This window comes from Hippopotamus amphibius, chromosome 9 (genome assembly GCF_030028045.1).
Source record: "Hippopotamus amphibius kiboko isolate mHipAmp2 chromosome 9, mHipAmp2.hap2, whole genome shotgun sequence".
In the NCBI taxonomy this organism is placed as follows: domain Eukaryota; kingdom Metazoa; phylum Chordata; class Mammalia; order Artiodactyla; family Hippopotamidae; genus Hippopotamus; species Hippopotamus amphibius.
In genome coordinates, this window is record NC_080194.1 from 24,702,420 (window position 1) to 24,723,225 (window position 20,806).

The 20,806-nt window shown below is 46.2% G+C and overlaps 1 protein-coding gene across 1 annotated transcript; it reads left to right on the forward strand.

Moving 5' to 3' along the window:
- Positions 1-11,579: 11,579 nt before the first annotated feature.
- DBX1 (developing brain homeobox 1) lies at positions 11,580-16,429 on the forward strand. Its single transcript, XM_057695729.1, has 4 exons — positions 11,580-12,236; positions 12,883-12,981; positions 14,896-15,098; positions 15,517-16,429. Exons 1-4 carry the CDS (start codon positions 11,870-11,872, stop codon positions 15,859-15,861), a joined length of 1,014 nt encoding a protein of 337 aa, XP_057551712.1. The 5' UTR covers positions 11,580-11,869; the 3' UTR covers positions 15,862-16,429.
- Positions 16,430-20,806: the final 4,377 nt, after the last annotated feature.

The window sequence follows — 20,806 nt, forward strand, 5'->3', positions numbered from 1 at the left end:
AAGCACTTCGGGCAGTACCTGAAATTCTGTAGATGCTAAATATGTGCTCATATCATCATTATTATTATTGTACTAGGAGGAGTTTTTTAAATTTTTAATTTTTATATAATTTTTAAGGTTACTTTCCATTTACAATTATTACAAAACCCTGGCTATATTCCCCGTGCTGAGAACTTTTGATTTTTATCAACTAAGGTAAACTTTATCCGTTTCTAAATGCCCTCTGAGTATCAGTTTGGCCTATGAGTATAATGACCTGTTAATCCCTGTAATACTTCAAGGCAGAAGAGGGCTCCAGACCTAGAATTTAACCTCAGACTAGCCTCATCAACCTTCAAAATCCCAAGAGTTTCTTCAGGGCCAGTACAGAATAATGGTTATGAACATAAGTTCTAGGGTCAGACTGAGTTTCAAGCCTCAGCTCTGGTATTTATTAACTGTGTGTAAGGATTCAGTCAGAGAAGCTGAACTAATAAGCAATCTACCATATACGTATCAGGAGCAGGCTGGATCCACAATCACCAGCTGAAACCCCACAAGTACAGACTGAAATCCATGTCAGTCCCTGCTGCCTCTGACCTTGTTGGTGTGAATGTCCTGCAAAAGTCAATACCTGCATCCAGGGGGGTAAACACAGGAGCCAGAGAAGCTGGGGAAAGTGGAGGACCAGCTGCCTCACACCAGTGACATGAGCCAGTTGGTCAGTGACAAAACAGCCACTGCTTCCTTCCACCCTCCAAATCTCTCAAGCCTGCTTGGCAGCCCACTCTAACTGAAGTCATGTTGGAAAGAGAATTCTGAGAAACAGAGTTCAGCCTAGCCAGGCTGATGCAATGCAAAGCCAACCTAGCTATGCTGTTAAATTTCCCTAAGTTTCTGAGTCTTCTTCTGTAGGTAAATGGGGATAATAATAGTATCTACCACGTGAGGCTGTTTTGAGGATTATTCTTAAAAATGCATAGAAAATATTTAACACAGTACCAGGCTTATAGTAAGTTCTCAATAAAGCTATCATTATTATTGTTGTTGCTATTATTATTGGTTTAAATGTCCTTCACTGATGTTTAAAAGAAAATCAGATATAGGATTAGGATATTTAGTTTCTTGAGAGGAAAGGGTACTAAATTTCTGTGTCTAAATATAAGCCAGTCACTGTTCTAAGCAATAAACATTTTTCACAGTCTTTTAGGGTAAATTTTATTATTACCATTTCAGATGGGGCCGTTGAAAAAAACTAAGGAACAGAGAGGTTAAGTAACTGGGCCCAAAGTCACACGACTAGTGATTGACAATGCATGCTCTCTCTATACACAGTAATTCCCCATATACAAATGAGTTCTGTTTTGATAGCGTGTTCGTAAGTCCAACAAAGTTAGCCTAGGTACCCAACTAACACAATCGGCTATATAGTACTACACTGTAATAGGTTTATAATACTTTTCACACAAATAATACATTAAAAAAAACACACAAAAAAGAAAGAAAACATTTTAAATCTTACAGTACAGTACTTTGAAAAGTACAGTAGTGCAGTACAACAGCTGGCATACAGGGGCTGGCATCGAGTGAACAGGCAAGAAGAGTTACTGACCAGAGGAAGGAGAGGGGGTGGGAGATGGTAGAGCTGAAGGATTGTCAGCAATAGGAGATGGAGAGCAAGCTGCAAGTTCACTCACTCCTGACACTGATGGAACACATATTCGCATCTTTGAAAGTTTGCAACCTGAAGGTTCATATGTAGGGGACTTACTGTAGACGTATAAATATAGATGATATATAGATATAGATATATTGCCAAGAAGAAAAAATACAGGGTGATTAAAACTAGGTGATGAGAAAGTAGCATTTAAACTTCAATTTGAAGGATGAGCAGGAGTTAACCAAATGAAGCAAGCAGAGAGGAAAGCATATACAAAGGTATACTGGTGAGAAAGAGCCTGGCATCTTAAGAGAAGAGAGAAGAGATGGGAGGCAGGATGGTGGTGCAGGAGGGGAAGGGGGAGGAGGGAGGGGCTGGCAGGGCCCGTTCCTACTTGATCCTAAGTGGAATGAGACGATCCAAGATGGCACAAGCTCTGTCTGTCTTGTTCACTCCAGTGTTCCCAGATCTAGAACAGTGCCTGCTGGTACATGGTAGGACCTCGATCAATATTTGCTGATGGAAAGAAAAGGATGGGGCAATAAGATCTGACATGTTTTAAAATCTCTAGTTGCCATAAAGTATGCATCTGACCTCTCTTTGATTCCTTCTAGTAACTTAGAATTCATTACTTACTTTCTTTCTCTTGGCAGCCCTTCAAGTACTTGAATATGACAGTCACATTCCTCTAGGTTTCCATTTCCCCAGGTCAACAGATTCAGTCCACATTCAGCAACTCTAGTCAATGCCGTCTAAAGAACTTCTGCAGTGATGGAAATAGTCTATATCTATGCCATCCAATATGGTAGCCACTAGCCCCATGTGGCTACTGAGCACTTGAATTGTGGCTAATGTGACTGAGGAACTAGATTTCAAATTTTATTTAAATTTTAAAATTTAATTTAATTTTCATTTAAATTATTTAAGTTTTATTTATTTAACTAATTTGAATTTGAATAGTTCCATATGGCTAGTGGCTACTGCATTGGACAGTGCAGATCTAGTTCTATACTCTGACTTTTTTTCTGATAATAAATTGGACATCTCTGCATTTTTTCTGAGCATCTTGTTTCTTTAACTTCCTCTCCACCATAATTAATCAATTCTGATACCCATACCTGTGCTGGCTTTCTGTCTCACATTAGCTGATTTAGTACCTAAGACCTAAGGATTAGCTGGTAGGCACCAGTTTTCAGAGCCACAATTTTTTTGCTCTCTGGACCACAGAATTCCTCTTAGTGATGAGTTCATTAACATATATTTATACACATATATTTATGTATGTATATATACATACATAAAAACATATATTTATACATCCTAAGTGAAGGCTGGGTGGGGTTCTGCCAGTGCATTCATTATTTACACTGTGAAAATGAAACATTTACTTAATTTAATGCTGTGAGACCAAGAGTTAGTGTATATGTGTTAATCTGAGCTTGGTTCCTGTGCTATGGAATTTGGCTCTCAAACATCTCTAGTCAACTAAGCATATTCACTAGTAATATCTAATAATGACCAATAATGCCAATAGAAGTCATCACCTAATCATTCAAATCAGCAAAGAGGACTGCCCTAGGAGATACAGATGATGAACAGACAGTCTTTTGACAAAATCTGGGACATTTCTCATCTGGTTATCATATAGAGCAGCGGTCCCCAACCTTTTTGGCACCAGGGACCGGTTTCATGGAAGACAGTTTTTCCAACTGTAACTGTGCACCCAGTATTCTTATCTGGCAACTCTAAATAGAGTGTAATACATGCAATATTAAAGGCGAGTGTTAGTTATTACAAGAAAATATCCAAGAGACATAGACCTCAGAGTACATGTCAGAGAAGGATCACAAAGGAAATAAGGCTCAAGCCAAACCTTTCCCAAGCAATGGAAGTTAGCCAGGTGAAAAGAATCCAACAGGATCAGTGTGCACAAAGGCACCGGAGTTTGAGAGAGCGGGGCATACTTAGGGAAGTGCAAGTAGCTCAAGGGGGACAGAGTAAGTAATAAGTAGAATTTCAATAGCTGTCTGGGGGAAGAGCCAAAGTCAGAACCGAGAATAATGTTATCATCTAAGGGCTTAGCAGAGAAAAGGGAGTTCACAAACAGAGCAAGAAGGAACAGCCTGAGGAGGAAAAAGGAAACCATGAAGCCAAGAAGGGAGAGGTCCACAGTGACAAATGCTACAGGCAGGCCACATAGCGTAAGAGAAGATCATTGACTTCGCCAACAGGGAAGCGGCATCATTGAAACGGATAAATCCATCTCAGTGGAGTGTGGTGGCAGCAGGTTGAGAAAGGTCACGGAGGTGGCAAGAATAGGAGGAAGCAAGGTTACACGTTGCTTTCAAAACGTCTGTTGTGAAAGAAGTACCATGCTTCAACCTGCACAAACAGGGAACTTAAGTGGGCCCTAAACCTTAGAGAGGGCTCCAGTCTGGCTCCCCTCCAGCTCCACCCATGTCCATGTGACCAAGGGGGCCTGCTCACCTAGAGCCTATATGTTCCCTTTCAGGCCCTGGAATTCTTTATGCAAATGGAACCAAGCCTAGTTTCAAAGTCTACACAAGCCTCTTCCTAGGTCTACCTTCCCATGGGTGGACAATGTCATTTGTGTGCCCATCCCTAAACCTGAGGCATGGACCAGAGGAGGCTGTTTGGGGAGGGGTGCGGGAGATGTGGATGGATCTTGGATATGTGGATCAGGTGTACACGTTCTCAGATGCATGGCTCTTCATGATGTAGCATGGAGTCAGAGTGGGAAGTGAAGTAGGGTGGGCCACAGACTTGCATCTACAGTTTTACCTGAGGCCTCAGAAAAGTTAGAGGAAGTCTGTAAGAAGATGTAGTCAGAAATGAACATAAGGCCAAGAGACGGTCCTTTTGAAATGAGCACAGTTTGAAAGAAGCTGTGGCGAAGGGGATATTGAAGCTACAGAGAGGAGAATAAAAAACAAGGTCCCTGTATCAGTAACAAGTTCAGCAGCAAATATTTCCAATGAAGGCACAACTTACAGAAGTGCAGGCCGAGTTCCGGGAATAAACAAGGGAGGTTAATGCACTCAAAGACTAGCAACAGTGAGAAGCTATTATATCCCATTATATTCCTAGGCTTGAAAGGTCAGGAGCCTGGCAAGACAATACTGCCAGGGCCCAGGGAGCTTGGGATCTGCAGCTACAGTTATTCACAGAAATGTAACAAAGCAAGAAGGGAGTGGGAGGAAGAAATACCCCAGCACTTCTCTCCTCCTTGGTGGAATTGGTGCCATTGCCTCCCACTAACTGAAACAAACCAGAAGAAACCAAACAGCAAGATATCCTGGTGTCAATGCATTTCCCTAGATGCATTTTGCCAGTCTTTTAGGTCAAAAACAGGGTGAGAAGGGGTAGGAGGTGGATTTGGAAGGGCAAGCAGAGATTAAATAACTAATACTATCCCCAAGGAGGCAGGAGAGGACCTGACTCAGTGGAGATGTGAAGAGAATGGAAAGGAAGCTGGCAGGAAGGAAATGGAAGGCATTTCCGTCTGATGACCATCTTTTTCTCTCTGCAGTTAGAGGGGAAAGTTGATAGTGGAGGAGGGTGAGCAGGCTAGGGAAAGTTTTGATTTTCCTCCTGTAGATGGCAGCTGGCAGTTAGTCTTAAGGCCTTTGTGCAGTATAGGTGACACCCCAAAATAAGGCTATTTCCCCCATCCTTTCCCCGCGTAAGAGGAATGTCACATTCTCTCACACCTCCCTCTTATTTCCCTACACTGACTAAGCAGAACTGCAGAGAAGGCAAACGCCTTCGGGGAGGCGGTTCCCTGCTCTCTTTCCTGCAATAACCTCTACACCAACCTCAGTCTCAGGCAAACAAACATCCAGCAACTTAAAGCCCCGTACACAGCAGAATGCTGCTCTCTCAAGGATTGACTCATGGTTCCAAACAGCCTCTCTCTCTGATAGGTCCCTCCTCCGACCAAATCAAGACTCACTACTTCTTAGGAGAAAAATAATTTTTTTAAATTATTTTTTACTCCATTATACAGAACTAGTAGTCTTACTTCTAATCCTCCCATGGGCATCTGGATTAGAAAAATACCTCTTTGTCCCAAAAGGACAATCTCTGTATTTCAAAGATGAGCTTAAGAATTTGGATTGTTTAGCCTAGCATGCTCTCTCTCCTTCCCCTGCCCCCATCTTCTACAACCAACTGACCCTCGATCTACAATGACTCTTCCTTCTGTGTCTGAAAACATATCATCTGGTTTTTTAACATGAAAAACGAGAAAGAAAAAGGAGAAGGTGAAGAAAGATTCTGGTTTAGGAAAAAGAAACTCAGTCCATTGGCAAAAGTCTTTTTCCCTTGTGGGTTCTTAAATGTTGGACACAATGAAGGTTTAATATTAAGACAGCAAGCTCCCCACAGATATATTGAAAGATTGGTATAAATCCAGCAGCACGAACTTCTCACAGCCACTCCACATAAACACCAGCCTTCTCAGAGTCCTCTGTTCTTGAAGTGTGTTTGGCAGTGGGAGGCAGTGGTGTTCATTTCCCCAGGATCTATGACCCGACTGACTAGACTGCCAGCTCCCTCTGGGGCCACATCCACCCCAACACAAACCTAGCCTCGCTAAGAGGCACTTGCTCCCCATTCCTGAATTCTTGGGGACTGGAAAGAAGGAGGAATAGATTTTGTATTCCCTCTCTTCTCGACAAAAGTGGCCCTTTCAGGTCCAGCGAAAGATCCTATGTGGTTTCCCACTCAGCGCTTGTCAGCGAACATCACCTTCATCCAAGCCTCTTTATCCAGAAAGATTCTGGGACAGGAAATCAATAGTTCCGGCTTGAGATGAGGGGAAAGAAAAAAAGCTGGGGTGGGGGGCAGATGAGGAAAGGGTTCTGGGTGACGGGAGAAGGGAGTAATTAAAGAGGCTGAAAAGCAAAGCCCAGGATGGGGGTAAGGGGGTCGGGGCGAGGCAGAGAGAATCACCTCCTGTTTTATGCCTGGTGTCGGGCCACGCCCCTTTGTGGGACCAGGACGGAAGAGAAGTCGAGAGAAGGAGGGATGCAGGGCGGGATGCTGGGTGGGATGCGAAGGTCCAGCAGCCTAAGGGCTCCTAATGGATCTTGAGACCCAAGGAGCAGAAGCCAAGTCTATCTGATCTGAAGCCTCCAGCTCACTCCAGGCTCGCCCCTAGTAAGGGGAAATGTGGTCTTTCGGGTCCTCCAGGCGGAGGCCAGGCGCTGGGAGCTGCTGGGTTGGGACCCGCAGTGGGATGACAAAGAACGTTGAGTTTTTAAACCTTAGAAGGTCACACCTGAAAGGGCCCTTAGGGAGATTTCTAGGGCAATCCCTTGTTTCCCACATAGGGACACTGAGGCCTGGGAGACAAGGACTTTACACAAAGACACACAGTAAAGTGAAATGGATCCAAATGTGAGTTAAAAGGATATTTAACCCCGCAGTCTGCAGACAACCAGTTAATGAAGGGAACGCAAAAGCAATTTACTTTTGGGGGGGGGAACATCAGCTTTGAAAAGAAGCATTATAAAATTAATTTCTGAGACAAGGAGGTGGGAGTGATGGAGAGAAAAAGCACTCAAGGCTTGGCTCACCAAAAGTTAATTTTGATTATCTTGAATGGGCTCAGATTGCCTTTGCCAACATCTCACGGTGCTAATATCTGGCGGCAGGGCCCAAGCAGCCAGTTAAAGTAAACTCCCGCCAAGCTGGGCCAGCGCACAGCACTACTCTAAAGAGATCCTCTTTCTTCGAGGTAAAAATAAAAGGGGGGGGGGGGAAGAAAACACAAAAAACCCACAAAAAAACACAACACACAGTTAACCACCTGTCAGGGCTGAGGATACAATGAGGCCCTCCGAAAAAGAGCTTTTCATGCATGCGTAATATATTTGTTCAGCTATTCACTTAATGAAGCTGATAAATGTGATGCAAGACAATAGTCAAGTTAATCTATTTAGTAAAATGTTTTTGAGACTTTCAGGCTACGTTAAGGAGGGGAACATTCGGCGACATTTTCATTTAAATGCGCTCATCTCCCCTCTTAGGCTGCACAAGGGGGTTCAGGCAATCTATGTGAATATAATTTCTTATAAATGTGTCTTTAATGGGTTTAATTCACCCTTGCCAGCTGTTTTGGGGGCTATTTTGTAAGAGCAAAACAAACGTTTCGGGCTTGGAAAGCTAGTTAAAATTAGTTTCGGTCAGCGAGGCCAAGCTATATTTCCTGCAAACCATCTGCTTGATTGGCACAATAGAAGGATTTTCAAGGAAAAAGGGGGGCGTGAGTGTGAAAGGAATGAGGGGTAGGGCGAGACGCTAGAAAGGGCTGGGGCGGCCGGTAGCTCCTTGTGGCCTATTCTGAAGGTGAGCCCCTTAGAGGTGTCTTAATAGAGCGGCTCGCCTAAAGAGCTGGGGCGGTAGGGAAGCTCTTTCAGCCCGAGCCTCGCCGCTTCCTCCTCTGCCTCGCCCGTCAGCTCCCTCTTTTTCCCCGGGACCGCAGGAGCCAGGCGGCAGGCGCTGAAGATGCCGCCGCCGCCGCCCCGGGCAAGGCAGCATGCCAAACCAGCCAAGCGCTCGCGGTTGGCAGCTCCGGTCGGGAGCGCCACGGCCTGGGGGTTTGAACTCTTGCAAAGGGCGACCTCGGGCTCCCAGTCTTCCCGAACTTACGTTCGCTATCCTTTGGGAGGGTGAGGAATCTCAAGCCAGGCTCTCCTTTGCAGGCCCTTCGCCTCCCCGCGGGTGGCCTGCGCTGCCCCCGGGCGGCGCTCGAGGCTCGACCCACCCGGGAGAGGGTGCGCGCTGGCCAGCGCCCGGGGCGTGGGGCCGGGACCCGCTCGCTCTGCAAGGCCCCGAGGTGGGGGGGGGGGAGACACCCCAGACGGGTCCCGGGAGCCCTTCCTGCCTTCCAGGGGAGGCTCCGGCAGCTTTGGCCTCGAAGGCCCGGGGAGCCTCGGCGGGCTCTGCTGAGGCCTCCCCCAGCGAGCAGTGGCGCCCGCGGCCCAGGCGCAGACCTGCACCCCCACCGGGGCCTCCGAGTCCCTCTTTTCCCCTCCCGTCTTCTGTTGCCCTGAGAGAGAAACGGTCGGAAAGCCCCGCTCTGGGAGAGAGAACGCGAGTGACTTCTCTGAAATACACTTGAAGATAACGACATTACAATGAATGGCAGGACGCACAAAACGCCATAGGCTCAGGTCAAACGGCATTAGTCACAGGTCTTAGCCTCAGCCGCCGGCCGCGCAGCCCCTGAGGCTATCGCGGAGTTTGAAAAGACGCGTTCAGGGAGATCACTTAAAGTAAGATCCTTTCGTCCGATTTCTTGCTTCCTTAGGATTTATTTTGCCTTTTCACGGGCCGCCAGCCCTCGCCCCCGCCCTCACTCCTCCCCTCTGGCGCTTTAGGGGAATGCTTTAGGAGGCTTTGGAGACGGCCCGCTGGAGGCCGAGAACACGTGGATCGCGGCAAGGGGTTGACCCACCCTCCAAAAAATGTCAGGCCCGCTTTTAAAAGATGAGACGTTGGCAGCAGTTAGTCTATAGTGAGGCAGAATGGCCGGAGTGTGTGTGTGTGTGTGTGTGTGTGTGTGTGTGTGTGTGTGTGTGTGTTTAAGGATGGGGGGCAAGGAGCGTGTCAATGAGCCAGATAATAACTGTAAAAACTACACCCAGGGAAATGCCCCAGCTGGAGGAGGAGGTCTAGGGAAGGGCGGCGGTAGGAAGGCTTTGAGTCCTTACTGCCCCTCAAAACAGAACCCTGCAAACGTAGGCTCTATCTTCCAGAAGACTGCCGTCAAATGCTCTACGCCTGAGCTACAACCCCACTTCCTTGATGGGAAAGCCAACACCTGTAGTCCTGGCTTTCTTCCTTCCCAGAACTGGCAATCACTCCTGGCGGGGTGGGGGGGGGGCGGTTAATGGAAGAAAGGAGGGAGGGAGCACAGGAGGAGGAGGAAGAGGAGGAGGAGGAGGAGGAGGTAGAGGAAGAAGAAGAGGAGAAAAAGAAGAGAAGAGAAGGAGAGAATGCAAAAACCAGAGCCGGTCCTCCTGCTTCCAGAAACAGTTGGTGGGGAGGGGTGATAGTGAGTGAAAATGTGGCAAGTTTAGAGCACAGGTGTTCAAATACCTTAGACTTTTTCTCCTCTATTTTATGGCAAAACTTCAAAAAAGAGAAACATTTGAAGTCCTTCAAAGATCTCTCTCTTTCGTTTCCAGGGGATTCCAGTTAACTTGAGCAACACATTTCCCATATTTAAATAGCCACTTATTTAAAAGTTGTTCTTTCCTTAGTGGTTTTCCAGCGTGTGCTGCCCAGAATGCCTCCACAAACAGTCTTGGGCTTAGAAACTCCATCCTTGTGTCATCTTGGAGTATTAATTTGGCTCCAGAACCCGACCTAAATAACTTTTTAATTTGAATCAAGGGAGAGCTTTAGCAGGCTCCGTTTCTGGTTTAATGTGATATAAATCGCAGATGCACTTTTATTGAATGGTTAAAGCAGTGACATGGAGATCATCAACACAAAACGCCCTGAACAAAACCATCCAGAGAAATAAAGCTGGTTAATAAGATTTTTGAGAAAGCTTTGTGTTAAAAAGCAAAAAGGAAAACCAGCTGAAGGTGACAGTTAGTTCATGGTTAATAGGATCAGGGCAGCCTGGCGGGCTGCACACTTCTCTTTGGGGGAGGTTCAGCCACACTAAAGAAATGAATAGGACGTTTAACACATCTGTTATCTAGCTGAGCTGAGAAACGCAGTGGAGGTTCAGTGCCACCCCAGCCCTAACCCAGAAGCAAGTGAAGTACTGTCTACAGGAAGATTCTCATCTGAGGCACCAAATTAAATAAGAAGAGTCTTTCCTGATGGGGACCAGCATTTTTGGGAACCACATCCTTCATGCTGTTTTCACGTGTTTATACATTGCAATTGATTAAGAAGCAGAAAAACTTTGGCCGGGCCAAGCACCCAGCCATGGGTAGGACTCTCTTAGGATGAATCCCAACCTTCACTGCTGTGGTTTTAAAAGTCCAGGCTGTGAGTTTCAACTGGAACTGGCAAGGGCTTCTAGAGTTTGGGAAAGAGCCAGCGGAGCAGCCACAGCGATCGGGTTTCCTTGCCTGAGGCAGCTTCCTGAAGAGGTAAGCCCTTGGGAATGGAATCCTGCAGCCTTGCCCCTTTGACGCTCCTCTCTGATGCCTCCCACCCTCACCCCCAAGGTGCCACGCGTTCTTCCTCCTTCGGTGACACTTATACAGATACCTCACTGAAAATCATTTTCTAAGTTGCTGGGAGTTTGCAGGAGAGTCATATTACTGTTCAGGTATCCACCAACTCTCTCAATCTCAATTAGTTTCCAAACATGAAATAACTGAAATCAAGACTTCCCCCTCCAACCCTAGGAAAGCACATCCAATAGCCCCAAAGCATCAATTTCAAGTCTCCCTGGGTTGTTAGAATGGCACTCTTCTACCTTTCATTTATTTAACCACCGGTCACATCTGCTTTATGCCTCAGCTGGAGTCATGTATAGGGCAGAGACCGAAGAGTGAGTATATTTTCATGTTCATTGACTTGAAATTTTCCATTGCCCTCCCCACAATGGGGGAGGATTATTTTACTGATTGCCTGGAGATGAATTTCTATGAATATTTATTGATTTATTTTCCAGGCTCAGCAGGGGAGCTGCAAATAAATTTAGTGCGTTCTTTAAATAATTCCTTTTCTATGAGGCAAGATGTCATCTGAAACTTCTAAATAGGCATTTAATTAGCCCGGGTGTTGCTTCCGAACAAAAACTCCTGGTGAGAGCTTTGGGGGCGCACTGTATTGCAAAGAGGCGGTCGATACGCAGAATTGATGCGCGCCAGCCTTTGTCGCCGGCCCATTGTGCGGGCCATGCTTATGAAGACTAATCCAATCATAAATTGCACCCCTGCGCCAATCAGAGCGCCCAGAGCCTCCGGCGAATGAAGCTCGAGTGGAGAACTTTGTTGAACTTCATTGTCAGAGCTGTCACTTTTCAAAGCGCCTAAACGGGCGGGCCACTATAAAACCATCACCTCATCGGGAGAACCACGGAGGACTCGCAGACGCCCAAGTGGGATCGTTCCTAGAAGACGTTTGCTAAGCTCAAGAGAGAGGGCACCGCGGGGGTGAGAGGGGCGGAGAGCCCGGCGTTTACGCTCTGGCCACTGGAAGAAGGGTTTTTCCGCTCGCGCCGCGCCTAACATGATGTTCCCCGGCCTCCTCGCACCCCCAGCCGGGTACCCCAGCCTCTTGCGCCCCACGCCCACCTTAACATTGCCCCAGTCCCTGCAGTCGGCATTTTCCGGCCACTCGAGTTTCCTGGTGGAGGATCTGATCCGCATCAGCCGACCCCCCGCCTACCTGCCCCGCAGCGTGCCCAGCGCCAGCATGTCGCCCCCTAGGCAGGGGGCCCCTGCGGCTCTCACAGACACGGGGGCCTCAGACTTGGGCTCCCCAGGTCCTGGCAGCCGGCGGGGAGGCTCACCGCAGACGGCCGTCTCCCCTGCCAGCGAGCCCACGTTTCTGAAGTTTGGAGTGAATGCCATCCTTTCCTCGGCGCCCAGAACCGGTAAGTGAAAGCAAAACGCTGAGGGCCGGTCTGGATGCGGAGTCCTTCTGGCCTGTTTCCCGTATGCAGCGGGTACCCACGCGCACAGCAGCGCACACACGCAAGATCCCCGAGGCCACATGTCAAGCAATGTGAGACTTAGGTCCAGACGACTGCCTGGAAGAAAAGCCTCCAGGTTCGCCCCACCCTCATAATGCATTTGAACACCGGCAGTCCGAGCGCACACAGTTCCCTGGAGCAGTGAAATTGAGCGCACGTCCCTGGGCTTCTGCTTTTCTGCCCTCGAGCTTCTGGAAGCCAGTTTTAAACCCAAGACAATGTATTTACTAGCTTAGCAAGTATTACGGATGTGCAATTCTTTTCTTCCTCGCCCCAGTTCTCTCTATCTCTGTTAGTGCCTAGGATGACATGGGGTGGGGGTGGGGGGGACTCTGAGGCCTGAGGGGGCGGGGGTTGGTTTCCACAGATAGACAGTGTTAGGAAAAGACTTATTTTACTCTGTCAGTACATTGAGAAAGATGCCTTTGAAATCAGCCGAAGGGTTAATCATGTCGTGTATTCACTGTGCTGTACAATAATCATGTATGTAATCAAATTCCCTTTCTGTCTCCCTCCTTCTGTTCCTCCTTCCCTCACTCTCTCCCAGAAACGTCCCCCGCCTTGCTCCAGAGTGTCCCTCCCAAGACCTTCGCCTTTCCCTACTTTGAAGGCTCCTTCCAGCCTTTCATCAGATCTTATTTCCCAGGTAGGTCTCGTCCCCCTTCCTTTCAGGAGGGTGGGCGTCGCCCCAGCCCAATCTCGTCGCTCCCTGTCCCGAAGCCATATTTCTCCGTCCACCCCACGGGGTTACGCTCTGGTTCAGAGGTTGCGAGGCGTACAACATTCACGAATCCGTCGCGCCAATTTGATGCCCTATTTAGCACAAGCAGTGACTGCTTGACACTTTGCACCAATTCCCTGCTCTACAAATTAGCAGGAATTGTCATGGTCCCAATTTGAGGCGGTTCCCTTCCCGGCGAGGAGCTGTTGGCATCCCTTCACGCCGCCGTTTTCCCACAGAGTCAGTGCACTTGGCCACGATTCCCCACAAAGGTTTCAGCACCATGACCAATTGGTCAGCTCCTCCGGGCAGCCACACACAGACCAGCCCTGGCCCCTCCAAGCCGCGGAGAGACACCTACCAGCCGGGGCTAATTTCTCTTTAAGACTCATTCAAGGCTTCGGGCTTTTCACAAGACCACATGGGGTGCCCTCTTGTGTGGGATGCCTGGGGTCGCCCAGGGGGAGGGGGACTAGATCCTCCCACAACCCCAACCTTCTATTTCCAACCTGATTTCCCAAACTCTTCTCAAAACTTTCCATCACCGCCATACCGTTTTAAAGACCGTAGAGCTCGTTACTGGATCCCAGTTTAAAGGAGAGACACCTTAAACAGGTTCCACGAAGTTTTCATCCTGGAATCCCAGTGGTGACTCAGACTATGGCTCAAAAACTCTGAAGCTGGTCAAGACTGAGGAGACAGGAACTCGTATAAAGGGAAGAGAGATTGGGCATGGTCGGTGGGGGATGGGTAAGACCTCGACAGCACTTCCAAATATCAGCGAAAGAAACAAACAATCGATTTTTGAAAGGGGGAGAGAGAATTCACCCCCCCACACACACACCATTCATGCTACTGCTGATAATGGAATTTGCTCCCTTTCTCCCCCATCTCAATGCTCTAACAAAAACAACCCGAGCTTTATAAATAGCTTTTCATGTCCATTTAATGAAAATGATTCGGGGAAGAGAAGCCATCAGTATTCTCCCAATGGTCTTGGCCTGCAGTTGTGTTTAGTTTGAAAGTGTAAATCTCTTTTGTCCCAGTAATATATGGCTTTCGCTGCTTGTCCTCAGTCTTTTTCTGTTAGTTCATTACTACACAATTACCATTCACGCTTCATTAGAGTCTCTGTTTCTTCTGGGGTTTTTTTTTCTCCCTTAAAGCGAAACTCTCCCCCCTTTTATCATGCCAATACCCATTGGGAAGCGGTCAATGTGCTAATTAGTTGCCACTTTTCATGTATTCTGGCCGAATTCTTTACGTTTTGTGGGGGAGGGGAGGAAAGATTAATATAAAAAAGATGAATACTGATTGGATTTTTCAAAAAATAAAAGAAAAAAACTCTAAAGCGGATTTTCTCCTCTCTATCAAATCAGTAAAGCACCTCATTTTCATCTAAAGAATGCAAACGCCACCAAAGTGCTAAAAGCTTGGGGGAGTGGGGGGGACCCAGTGGCCTCGGCTGGCTATTTTATTTTTTTGTAATTTATTTTTTTTCTGCTGCTATATTAGCCGATGCACGCAAGTTTGTTTCCCTGGGCCCGTTGAATGGAAAAACGAAATAGGCTATTGTGGGGGCTGTTTTCTGTGTTTCGGTGGTTTTACCTAATCCGGGTTTGCACGGTTGAAAGGGAAAGTTATTTGGGCGGAAAGCGTCTTTCACTCTCGCAGGTTTGTAGGTTCGTAGCCTATTCTCCAGGGGGAGAAAAAGGAGAGCTTTAAAGAGATGAAGGGATCAGAGAGAAAAACCGAAGGAGGCCGCCACGGAGGGGCGGACGCCACTGGCCCGGGCGGGACCCCGCCCACTCACTCACCACGCACCCCTGGCCTCCGCAGCGTCCTCCAGCGTCGTGCCCATCCCGGGGACCTTCTCCTGGCCACTGGCCGCCCGCGGCAAGCCTCGCAGGGGCATGCTGCGTCGAGCCGTGTTCTCAGACGTGCAGCGCAAGGCGCTGGAGAAGATGTTCCAGAAGCAGAAGTACATCAGCAAGCCCGACCGCAAGAAGCTGGCGGCCAAGTTGGGCTTGAAAGACTCACAGGTGAGGGCAGTCTCCCCATAGCCCCTCCCCCCGCACATCGTGCAAACGGGAAGGTTCTCTGAAACCGCTGAGGTCCCATTGTACAGGTCGGGTAGGGTCTAGAGAGGGAGGAAGTGCACGAGCCAGCTTCTCGAAGGCTCCTCGGGATAGCCCGCTGCTCTCCCCGCCCCGTCTCGTTCCCTGGCCCAGCATCTCCCCTACCCCCACCCACCTGGGCCAGGTGCGGGAGGCGCGCGCGAGGGGTGCGTGGAGCTGAGGTGGGGCTGGGTAAGTGCCACTTCCGGTTCGAACTGGCTTCATGGGGTGGGGACCCGGCCAGGGGAGGAAGAACAGAGCCTCCTTCCCGCCCACTTGGGGCGGCGGCAGGGGGTCTGCGCTAACCTCTGCTTCTCCCCTGCTCTCCCGCCTCTCGCTCCAGGTGAAAATCTGGTTCCAGAACCGACGCATGAAGTGGCGGAACTCCAAGGAGCGCGAGCTTCTGTCCAGCGGGGGCTGCCGCGAGCAGACCCTTCCCACCAAGCTCAATCCGCACCCGGACCTCAGCGACGTGGGCCAGAAGGGTCCCGGGGACGACGAGGAGGAGGACGAGGGCCCGGGCAGCCCCCGCCGCCGCCTGCGCTGTCACCCGTCCCCCGAGCCTCGGCACCTCGAAGGGCCGCTGCCCCCCTCGCCCGCGCACTCCGGCAGCCCCGACAAACCTTCGGACTTCTCCGACTCCGAGGAGGATGAGGAGGGCGAGGAGGAGGAGATCACCGTGTCTTAGAAACCCTCCCGCGCCCGGGGTACTGATTTTATATAGTAAGTGCTTTGAAATTGAAGAGGCGGGATTCGGTGCGTGTTCACTTGGCCCCCGCTGCCCAGACGCTGCCGCCCCCCGCCGAAGAACTGTCACCTCGTCGAGGGCACCCTGGCCCCTTCCGTTGCCCCAAACGACATTCCCTTCTCCCGCACCACCTCCCAGCCGCCCTCTCCGCATACGTTAAATTTAGATCTTGGTCCCAGCCTTAACTTATCTGCGAGGGCTCCTGTCTAGCTTCTTTATTGCAAGCTATTTTAAACACAGTGGGGTGTTGGGGTGTTCACTCCCACAGCCCGGGTTTAGCTGTGAGCCAGGCCCTGCTGGTCTCCAGCCCCAACACCCCCATAAAGTAAGAAACCCTTCATGAAGTAGGAAGTCAAGATAGGCGTCACAACATCAAGCATATAACCTTAAGACTTCTGATTTCCTAGATCCCTGCACCTCCCCATCTTAGGTAGTAAGGGCCTCTTGCCCAGCTCCAGACTCTGGTGACCCAGTCTTCACATAGCAGTGCCCTTTGAAAGCTTAAGAATTTTAAAAAAGAAAAAAAAAATCTATCTGTGCCTTCTGGTCTAAGGTACCATATAAATATTGTCATATTCCAAATGCTCTCTGGGCAAAGAAGTGAGTTCTCTAAAGGGGAGGAAGAGTCAGTCTCTGTTTCTGTATGTGTGTTTTAAAGCCTTTTCTTTACTATTTCTGCATCCATAGTATATGCACCAAGCACTCTACCTTGTGCCCTTTTATTATTTCTGGGGAGGCTTCACTGAGCACTGGGCATGATGTGAACAGAGAGATACCCACAAGCCTCTTTGGTTTTTTTTTTTCATGGAACTTTGCTGTCTTTGCACAGCTTCTATGAACTGTACACTATTTTGTACACATGTATGGATATTTTATACCAAGGTTATTGTGAATGATATAAAGGACTGACTAGATTTCCTTCTCTTTTTTTTTTGCAATGTTTTTTAAACTTTAAAAAGGTAGCTGTTTAATTGAGTAACTTATAAAGAAATACTTATTTTGTATTTTTACCATGTACAGATTTTTATATATGTATATATGTATCAAATGAACAAATGCCAAATAAAAAGTAGGATGGACACAATGATCAAGTGATATCCCTAACTTATAGAATGTTAGAGCTATTCTAGTCCAAGGAATGGAGCTAGTCTAGTCCAAATGTTGCTGGAATTTACAGTTCCATATTGTAAGGTATTCTCATATTCAAGAGGGGAAGGCACTTGTCTAAAGCACCCAACTAGTTAGAGGCCAAGCTAGAACTAGAACCCATCTCTGATTCTCAGGCCAGTGTCTTTTCTGCTTCCCTGTACCATAAAATAGCCAAATTTGCTATGGTTACAAGTAAAATAGCTCCAGTCAAGTGATGCCAACAAGTTGAGTCTGCAGTGATCCTTCTCCCCCACTCTAAGGACTGAAATGATGGACTAGAAGAAAACAATGAAAGTCAGTTTAAGCTTTGCAAAGGTTTTTCTTTCCCTCCTTGAAAGCATATTTCCTAGTCCCCAGGGAAGGTCAAGGTTGGTTTTGACTTTTGTGTATGAACTGATTTTATTAGGAATGTCGTCTACAATTAGAACTTGGGAGCCCAGATACAGACTCTGGGGCTGTATCTTTAAAGTTCTTTAAAGACTAACTTTCAGCAAAAATGATTTATTTAACCAGCAATCAGTAAAAAAACATCAAGTTAGAACCCTGACAATGTCTCTGTGCCCTTTGAGAGATTAATCTCTGCCACATCAGCCACACAGGAACATGTTTATTTTCCTAACCCATACCCAACAGCCAGGAAAAAAAGTTGTTAAGCTTAAATTTCAATAGTTTGTATTATATTTGAAATTTGAATATATTCTATTCTCAACTTTCTTTTCAAATAACACACGCCCCCTCCATGCTAAAGTTCTGGTATCCTGCCCTGCTGGGCCCATTCCTGACACTGGCAATCACTGTTTTCATTGTCATGAGAATTTGGGGGAAAATTATCTTAATTATCGTAATTATCTTAATTCAAGAAATCTCCCACATTTCCCCCTCAATACATATGAATGTGTTAGAATGGTGTCCTGCATATGGCAGGCATGCAATCTTTCAGACAGCAAACCTTCTCTTCTCTGAATGATTCAGGCTATGTTCTCTTTCCCTCTGCTGTTGCCCGGAGGGATAACCAGAGATGGAATCCTCCCCAGAAATGGCCCACCTTTCCCTCTCTGCCAGCTCAAGCCTGCAGTTATTACTTACAGTCAAGAACTATTTTCAGGCATGGGGATGGATTTGTGTCTACATCAAAGTTCTCTAATGGCACACCCACATGCATTGCAGCATTAATTACAATAGCCAAGAGATATTCATATTCATTCCCGTTACTCACAATAGCTTCTACAACCCATATGTCCATCAATGGATGGAGAGATAAAGAAAAAGTGGTCTACACACATGATGGAATATTATTTCAGGATTTCAGAAATCCTGTCATATGTTATCATGTCAACATGAATAAACTTTGAGGACATTTTGCTAAGCGAAATAAGCTAGTAATAAAAAGGCAAATACTATATGATTGCACTTATATGAGGTATCTAACATAGTCAAACTCAGAGAAACAGAAAGTGGAACTGCAGTTGCCAAGGACTAGGGTCACGGGGAAGTAGGGAGTTGTTCAATGGGTACAGAATTTCAGTAATATTTCACTATTGGAAAAGTAACTCATGTTAGAAGCTTTAGAAATCCAGCAATGGTCAAAATTATGGCAGGCAAGTGAAAAAATTTGAGGTAAGCAATATATATATATACACATATATATAAAATTTGAGGTAAGCAATATGTGTGTGTGTGTGTGTGTGTGTGTGTGTGTGTGTATTTGTTTGTTTGTTTGTTTGGCACACCGATGGTGTGGCTTGCAGGATCTCAGTTCCCTGACCAGGGATTGAACCCAGGCCATCGCAGTAAAAGCCCAGAATCTTAACCACTGGGCCACCAGGGAACTCCCTGAGGTAAGCAATATTATCATAAAACAATGTAAAATTCAAACCAAGAAGTATTATGTGATGTAAATGAAGTTTTTTACTATATTAATAAAATTTAAGAAAACCCAGAAAAGGAAAAAAAATACTCTGGAGGATTTTTAAAAACTGTATGCTACTCCCCTATATGCACAGAGCTTTACTTCTTGAGAATTACAAATGGCCCATTTTGGCTCATTTTAGTGCCTCTTTTAGCTGAGCATCACAATGGGAAGAATCATGTTCATTTTGCACACTGTTCCCCTAGTATCATGCATAGTCCCTAACACGTATTAGGTCTTTGATATGTGTTGAGTGAATAAATAAATTAAAAAGAGGGACAGAGACACACTGGAGCCTAGACCATAGGTCTAAAAGCTCGAAATCTTTCAAATGAGTTGAAGGATTACTTAGGCCGATAATAAAGTAAAAGAAAAATACTATGAACTGGTCAGACGTATTTTTAAAAATCAAACCAATTACTCTAGTCTAAAAGACTAAAATAGTTATAAGCTGAAGAATAATAAATACTACAAAGAAAGAATTTTTATTAAGCACTTATTATGTGGTAGGCAGGCCTTCTGCTAGGTGTCTTACACATCAGTGCTTCTCAGACTTTAATGACCATAAGATCACCTGGGGATCTCATCAAAGTGCAGATCATGATTCAGAGCTCTGGGTATTTAGCATCGCTAGGCCCTTTTTGGTCCACAGAACACACTTTAAGTAGCAAAGATTTACATGAAGTTTTATCCTCACAGTAACCCATATAAGGTAGATATTATTATCCCCACAATACAGATGGACAAACTGAGGCTAGGAGTTTTGGTAATTTCCCTATGCTTACCTAAGCCACAATTCAAATTCAGGTGCATCTAACTCTAATACACCATTTTGCTTCCTTGACTAAACTGGTAAAAACCCATTTAACCAAACTCCAACCAACAGGCACTTTTTAAAAAAATTTGGTTGCGCCAGGTCTTTGTTGCAGCACTGGGCTCCTTAGTTGCAGCTCACTAGCTCCTTAGTTGTGGCATGCAAACTCCTAGTCGCAGATGCATGTGGGATCTAATTCTCTGACCAGGAATCGAACCCAGGCCCCTTTCATTGGGAGCACAGAGGCTTAACCACTGCGCCACCAGGGAAGTCCAAAAGGCACTCTTAAGAGAGCTTTATGTTTTTTAATATTCTGAAGTTATGAGAAAAAAACCAATGGCTATTTAAAAACCTTTCTCATCCACCTAAATCTCTTGTACCACCAGGCCTGCTGCCTGTGGTCTAAACCAGTGATCCTCTAAGGTGTTAAAAAATCTCTCTACACTCTTAAAAATCATTGAATATCTAAAAGATTTTTTTGTTTCTGTGGGTTTTATCTATCAATATTTTTGGTATAAGACATTAAGACTGAGAAAAAATTTAAATACTCATTACTTCATTTTAAAATAATTTTGTTAAATATCCATATAAATTCCATATTTTACAAAAGATAAGTATATGTACAAAAGAAAAAAATTAGGAAGAAGAGTGGCATTGCTTTACATTTCTGCAAATCTCTTTAATGATTTGCTTAATAGGAGATAGCTGAATTCTCTTATCTGTTTCTACAATCTGTTGTAAAAGGAACAGAATGTCTTCATACAAATATGCAAATAGAAATGAGCAATATTTGATTAACCTTATATGGTTGTGGCTCTTCTTTGACACAACAGCAAAACTTGACAAATGGTAGTTTTTTAAAAGTTAGTAGCAATTTGAAATCTAAATTCCTATCAATTAACTTTTCAATTCTGTTAAAGTCCATTGATCTGTCTTGCATTTTGAATGGATATTTTACCCATATTTGATTTTGTAACATCATGCACTGGTCATTTGGAAAACATTGGTTCACT